The following is a 6,805-nucleotide window of genomic DNA, read 5'->3' on the forward strand; positions in this document are numbered from 1 at the left end:
GGTCCGGGAAGATTCCCACATGCCGCGGAGCGGCTGGGCCCGTGAGCCATGGCCGCTGAGCCTGCGCGTCCGGAGCCTGTGCTCCGCGACGGGAGAGGCCACAACAGTGAGAGGCCCGCGTGCTGCAAAAAAATAAAAAATAAAAAAATAAAAAATAAAAATAAAAAATAAAAATAAAAATAATGAAAACACCTGGATTCCTGGCTTCCCTTAAAACCCCTGAAGATCTGGCCTTGTGGGACCCTGGGTGCTGAGCTGCAGCTGCCCCCTAGAAGGGGCCCGTGCTGCCCTGTTGACCAGGCCCTTGAAGGCCAGCTTTGCTCCCCGACGTTGCTTGCCTGGCTCCTGAGCAACAGGGACCCAGGCCCAGGGCCCTGGCTGGTGGCTGGAGAGGCTTAGAAGTTGGGATGCCCGGCCGGCCTCACAGCCCACAGCTGGAGTGCGGGAAGGGCTGGCCTGCGTTCAGGGTCTCCAGGGCTGGCGCAGAGACACAAGCCCTGGCAACACCAGGGTGGCTGGCAGAGCAGGGTCCTTCTGTCTTCACAGGAACTCAGAGGGGAGCAGGGGCCGGGGCGGGCCCCCTAGAGGCCCTGCCATCTTCCCTACATTCGGGCAGGACAGAGGCCCTGTCCCCTCTCACTGGTTCAGTGGAGGGAGGTGGGGTCTCCAGAGGGCCCTCTTACCTAGTGCCAATACAGTTGCTGGCAACCAAGCTGCAGTCTAGACCCCTGGCCCCTTCGACTGAATCTTCTTCCCACTCAAGGGCTGCTTTAACCAGAAGCCAATGCTCACCCCTAAGGGACGCAGGGGCGTGGGGAACTGCAGCAGGAGCCAGCAATCCAGCATCTGGGGGCTGGGCTTTCAGAATCCACACATGCTGAAGGGAAACCCCAGGGCCCAGGGAATTTCACCCCGTCTCAGCTCTCCCTTGGTTATCTCAGGATTTGTGTATTGGCTAATAGCTCCCCAAGCTGTGTGTCTTGGGCAAGTTACTCAACCTCTCTGTGCCCTGGTTCCCTTGTCTGTAAAAGGAGGAGCATAATCATACCTACCCTACAGGGCTGCATGTGGATGAAATGAGTTAGTTCCAGGCAGGTAATAACCACTATAAACGTACGGGCTTCTGTTACCTGGTCAGGACCACGACCCCATTTGCAGGTGGGAAAACAGAACAGCCAGCCTCCAGTGGACTCTGACTCAGTTCTTGGTGGCAGCACAGGCTCCCTCTGTCTGACCCCAAATCCAGTGCATCAGACCATATTCTTAACAACATCTTTTATTGATTTTGCAAGAGAAAAAAATAGTTATTTTAGAGTTAATGCCTGTACAGCTTTTTCTCCCCCTAAATTGCATGGTACATACAATTATTCTAAACATCAACTGAGATCCTTGGGAGCAAGTGTGTGCGGTGTTCGTGCAATCTCCCCGACACGTCTGACCTGTAAACATGCCTCGGCGGGGATGGAAGGCTGGGCTCCCTTGAAACCCACGGCACTGGTTTTGGTCACTAAAAGCTGGTCAGGTCTCCTGGGAGCCCCCAGGCCCCGGAGGCACTTGCCACATCTGGGAGGTGAGCAGGGCAGCCGGGGGCTTGCAAGCTGCAGAAATGATGGATCTTCTCTGGGAGAAACAACTCCTTATCTTCACATCAGCCCCACGCTCCAAATGAGAAGCGCATTTGCATAGCTGTTCGGCTGAAGCTGCAAAGCTCATAAAGTATTTGCTGGGGCTTTTGGTTGCATAGGAACTACTTAGAGTACAGTAACGCGGCGGGGCTGGGCCGGGCGCCAGGAAAACAACGGATTAGTATTTGGAACAAGAAATTACCCACCACTGGGAAACCAATTAGGTCCCTGATCCGAGCTTGTTACACAGGTGGAAATAGATGCGTTTTGGGCTTCGCGCAGCTGACGGTGCAAGGCCTATTTCCAACTTGCTGGGAAGCTGCTCGATGAGGGAGAAGGGGTGGGGACCCCCGGCAACAGGAACCTCACTGCCCGATGCCCAGGACACGGGGTCAAGGACAGATGGAAAGGGAAACAGCAAGCGCGAAAAGCCTGGATCAGACCGAGGGCACGGACAGGCGGGGAGTGAGGGCCCCGCCCCCTCCAGGCTAGTTCCAGCGGAAGGGGGCGGGGCTTCTGGGGCCCGAGCGTGGGGCCGTGGCACCGGTCCTCTGTCTCAGGGCCCTGCATCCAGAAGGCATCTGGGTGTGTCCTACTGGCCTTCTGGGGTATGACGCTGCCCACCTGTCCTATCTGGGCCGGGCAGCACCGCAGGAACAAGGCTCCGCATGCCAGGGTGGGGCCGGCTGTAGGCCGCCGGTGGGTTCAGCTCCCTCCGTTGCTCAGCAGGACACATGCCCTTGGCAGATCCCTTCTTGGGCTTGACCAGAGGACAGAGGCCCTGCAGGACCGGCTCCCCTCAGGGGATCCCTCCTTCTCAACTGGGCCTGGGCGGGACCCAGGATGGGTGAAGGGGTGGTAGCAGTCCAGGCTAGACATCTGCAGGGGTCCAGGGGAAAGTCCCACCTGCTCAGCTGGCTCCGCAGCCCCCAGATGAGGCGGGGAGGTGGTGGGGGTGGGAGCTGCTGGCCCCTCAGCGGGGGCCTCGGAAGGCAGGACCCTACGCCTGTCGGTGTTGGTGTCTGACGCCTGGCCTCCTTCGCCCTGGCATGGCTGGCCATGGTACCTTCCTGCCTGGAGTCAGGCCGAGCCCGCGGATCCCACGACAGGCCTCAGCGGACTCGGGCCCTGCTTTGCTGGATCTCACGGTAGAGCCACGGAGCCACGGGACCCCGGGCTCCCTGCAGCTGGCCCCAGGACCGCGGGCGACAGTGGAAGGCCACACCACACCACTTCCACCTGCCCAGAACTCCTGTATTTGCCAGGGCCGTTCACCCCTTGAGTCCCTTCTCTCCAGCGGGCTCCCTCCATGCTGCAGCTCCCTTCCAGCTCCTGGGGTCTGGGGTCTGGGCTGGCCCACACGGAGGCCTGAGGGCGGGGGACATGGGTGCTGAGTTGGGGCTGGGTGACGGAGCCCCACCCCGGCTGAGAGGACCAGCTCCCCCTCCTTCAGCGGTCAGCACTGCCAGCGTCTCGCTGTCTCCTTCTCGCTGATGCAGGTTTTGGGGCGTAAGGCTGTCGAGGGAGAGCACAGAGGGAGCAGTGTCACCCAGCCGCCATCCCCGAGGGCTGCCCCATGCCCTTGGGGTGAAATCCAGACTGCCCGGGGTTGCCATTCATGGCCCCTGGAGACCTGGCCTCCGCCCCCAGCAGCCTCGAGTTCCCTCTGCCTGACCAACCCTGAGCATCTTTCAGGATCCAGCTCGAGCATCCCTCCTCTGGGAAGCCCTCGCCCTGTGCATCCTCTCCTGGTTTCCAGTGGCCCAGGGCAGGACAACCCTTTCAATATAGCGCTTCTGCCCTTCATGGCCCTTTTCCCTCTGTACATGCAAGGCTTGGCTTCTGGGAAGCACACCACATTGCTCCCGGGGTTCTGCCCCCATCAGCCCCCCCGCAGCCCCCCGGGGAAGGCTCTTGGGTGGAGGAGAGGGGTCTGAGGGCTGGCAGGGGCAAGAGACAGTGTGTGATGCTGCCAGCTCCTTCTCTGTTCCGACCAGACTCCTGAAGTCGGGTGGGAGGGGTGCTCTGGGCAGAGAAGGAAGCTGACCTGGGTCAGCTGCATTCTGCTTCCTTTTCGAGTTGGTAACGATTTGGTTTTCATTCATCATCTGCACGTCCTGACCCTCCACCTGATTACTGCAGGGAGGGAAAAGCCAGAAGGTTCCATCAGGCTCCAGGCAGCGTGTCCCTGCCATCCTTCCTCGTTAGGGCCGGCAGGGGAGGTGATGGGGGAGGGGAGGTCACGGGCTCGGGGCGCACCTGATGGCGGTGTGTTTCTCCTGGTGACAGATGTCCGTGTCCTCGGTGAAGAGGATGGTGTGGTAGGGTACTGTGGGCTCGCACGTGGGCAGGATGCCCCTGACCAGGTGGCCCACCATGGCCAGGATCCCATTGTACAGGAGCAAGTCATCCACCAGGAGCTGGACAGACAGAGGAGGGGCTGTGTGGAGTGTGGCGTGTGGTCCATCATCCCCCTCGTCCTTCCCATGTGTGACCTCGGGCAAAGTGCATCACTGCTCAGAGCCTCGCCTACTAGGTGCGCGGCCCGTGTTATGACTTCAAACCTTCACGACGACCAGGAAAGGCGCCTGGATTAGCCCCACATTGCAGATGGGGAAGCTGAGGCTCAAAGGGCTAAAATCTTTCACCCATGTGGCAGGGCATGGCGAACTCGGGTCTCTGGTCCCCCAGGGCTCTAGCTCTCCCTACCCCAGAGTCGCCTCCGGCAGGAAGAGCTCCCTACGCCAGTACAATTCGAGAAGAAAAGATGAAAGAAAAGCCACTTTGTTTTTTTCGGGGTGATGATTCAAATCACTCGGAGGTTTTGAATTCACGGTTGGATGGCACATCTCCCTGCCTCTGAGGACCAGGCATTTGTGTCTAAGGTTGCAGCCGAGAGAAGTAAGTCAAGCTGCGACAAATGATAATTGCCGGCAGCCTAATTACCAAAGAGCATAATTATCTCAAAAAACGCAGCCAGGAAGTACTTACGCCAAACTCCTTCACCCCTCGATGGGGTGTTTTCGCGTAATTCCACAGTTTGATCATTGACACCGTGGTAGGCCGATCGAAAATCACATAAACCCGGTTCACCTGTCAGAGAGAAGCACTAATTAAAACAGGCATGTTTGGGAACAGAGGCACTGGGCGGGGCCCGGGGTGCCAGGCGTGGGCCGGGGCGCGAGGGCAGTGGGTGCCCAAGGCGGTGTCGGCCCAGGTGGGCCGCCTGGGCTGCTCGGGGCCGCTGTGCGTGGGGTTCCCGCCGCCTTTCTTCTCCTCGCAGCCCATCTTGAGTCAGGTCACGTGTGGCTGTGTTTGCAACAAACCGCTGAGCTGGCTGTTGAAAGGCCTGTTTTCTGGGCCTGGCATGGCCGTCATTGAAATGCCTGCAGAGAACTGGGCGCGCCCTTCCCTTTCCTCCACGTCAGGTTCAGAAACACAGTCTGGGGCTCCAGGGGCCAAGGGAACGGTCCCCAGCTCCAGAGTCAAGAGGCACGACCTCCGAGCAATCAGCACAGCCTTGACCCGTTTGTCCTTTCTCCGAATCATAAATGAAAAGCACAGCCGAGTAGCCCTGAAAGCACCGCTGGGTGATTTTCAGCGGAGATCTTTGAACCTCTGCTGGTGGAGGGGGAGGGAGGTGTCCCGATCCGTGGCAGATCAGCTAGTAAAGTGGGACCCAACAGCCTCCTCACCCCCAACAAAGACTGGCAAATATTAGGGGGCCCCTTGCAAGACAGAAGAAAGCAGTAAGAATTCAGTGTTGGCCACAGGCTGCAGACTTCGTTTGGTTCCAGCCCTGGGTCTCAGCCCCAAGAGGACCTAGGGGGATGTGGGAAGGGTCAGCCTTCCGCTTGCACCACGGAAATAATAAAGGTCTAGAGGAGGGTCCTCAAACTCAGTTGTCCACAGCGCTCAACTGGATACAAATGTTTGAGTCCATCGAGAAGAGGGAGAGACGGAGAAACTGCACTGCACCCAAAGGCCTTCATGTGAAAGATGTTGGCAGATGCCTGCTGGCCAGGGTCAAGGTGGCAGCCGGCTGGACTGGCCACAGGGACCACCAGTTTGCAGCCCCAGGTCGGAGGGCTGATAGATCTATGTGGTTCTCCTTTGCAGTGGTGGGGCTGAGGGGTTTGGCCTCTTCTCAAGGGAAGCTGATGGACCATTGAAGGGGTGCTGCCCCTTCCTGTGAGGGTTGTTTTTTTTTTTTTTTTTTTTTTTTTTTTGCTGTACGCGGGCCTCTCACTGTTGTGGCCTCTCCCGTTGCGGAGCACAGGCTCCGGACGCGCAGGCCCAGCGGCCATGGCTCACGGGCCCAGCCGCTCCGCGGCATGTGGGATCTTCCCGGACCGGGGCACGAACCCGTGTCCCCTGCATCGGCAGGCGGACTCTCAACCACTGCGCCACCAGGGAAGCCCCCTGTGAGGGTTTTGAGAGGAAAATGTACCCCTCATCTTCCCACCCAGTGGTCACAGGGGTAGATGCCCAGCCCCTGCTGCATATCTATACAGGCATCTGGCCCCGTGACTGAGAGGCTAGGGAGTGCTACCCAACCTGTCCCATCTCCTGGTCTCTCACCTCCCTCTCTACCACGATCGACGAGGCCCAGGTGGGCAAAGGCCCACCCCGAGGTTCGCCATCAGGCCTTGGAGCAAAGAGATAGGCAGGACCAACTGCAGAGTCTGAGATCTGGGAGACTGAGTCAGTTGGTTGGAAGAGCTTACCAGGCAGGTCTGAGCCCAGAGAGAGGGCAAGGTTGGGGTCAAGTGCCCAGCGGCATAAAAAGGGAGCAGAAACAGTGAATGTGGAGAGGCTGGGGCTGGGAAGAAGAGGACAGAGTGGACTCTGCAGAGGGAGACAGGGGCAGAAAAGAGAACCAGAGAGGGATGTCTTGCAGGGATCGACAGATGCCCAAGCCCCCAGGACGGCTGCACTGGGCTCCTGGGCTCAGAGTCCAATGTGGCCCTTCATCTCCCTGGTGTCCCCTTATAATATGCACCCTCAGAGCAAAGGGAAAGAACTCTGGCCAGGAAGAGCCAACCTGTCAGATGTGTTAGCAAAGACCTGAGGCTTCCTGGCGGCCCCTGGACATTTTGATTTGTTCGAGGTTAACCTGGCCTGGAAGAAAGATGTGTCACTGAGACCAGGGACAGAAAGCCGCCCCCCCCCCCGCACCC

General features: G+C 58.9%; 1 protein-coding gene across 1 annotated transcript in view; it reads right to left on the bottom strand.

Annotated features, from left to right (window-relative positions):
• Positions 1-3,081: 3,081 nt before the first annotated feature.
• KATNIP (katanin interacting protein) overlaps positions 3,082-6,805 on the bottom strand; it is a 155,688-nt gene continuing 151,964 nt past the window's right edge. The window contains exons 24-27 of the mRNA XM_007452838.1: positions 4,617-4,718; positions 3,885-4,045; positions 3,673-3,761; positions 3,082-3,140 (exon numbers count right to left, since the gene is read on the bottom strand). Of these exons, the coding sequence (XP_007452900.1) occupies positions 3,082-3,140; positions 3,673-3,761; positions 3,885-4,045; positions 4,617-4,718 (411 nt within the window). The remainder of the gene's footprint in view (positions 3,141-3,672; positions 3,762-3,884; positions 4,046-4,616; positions 4,719-6,805) is intronic.

The sequence above is a fragment of the Lipotes vexillifer genome, unplaced genomic scaffold (assembly GCF_000442215.2).
Source record: "Lipotes vexillifer unplaced genomic scaffold, Lipotes_vexillifer_v1.1 scaffold426, whole genome shotgun sequence".
Taxonomy (NCBI): domain Eukaryota; kingdom Metazoa; phylum Chordata; class Mammalia; order Artiodactyla; family Lipotidae; genus Lipotes; species Lipotes vexillifer.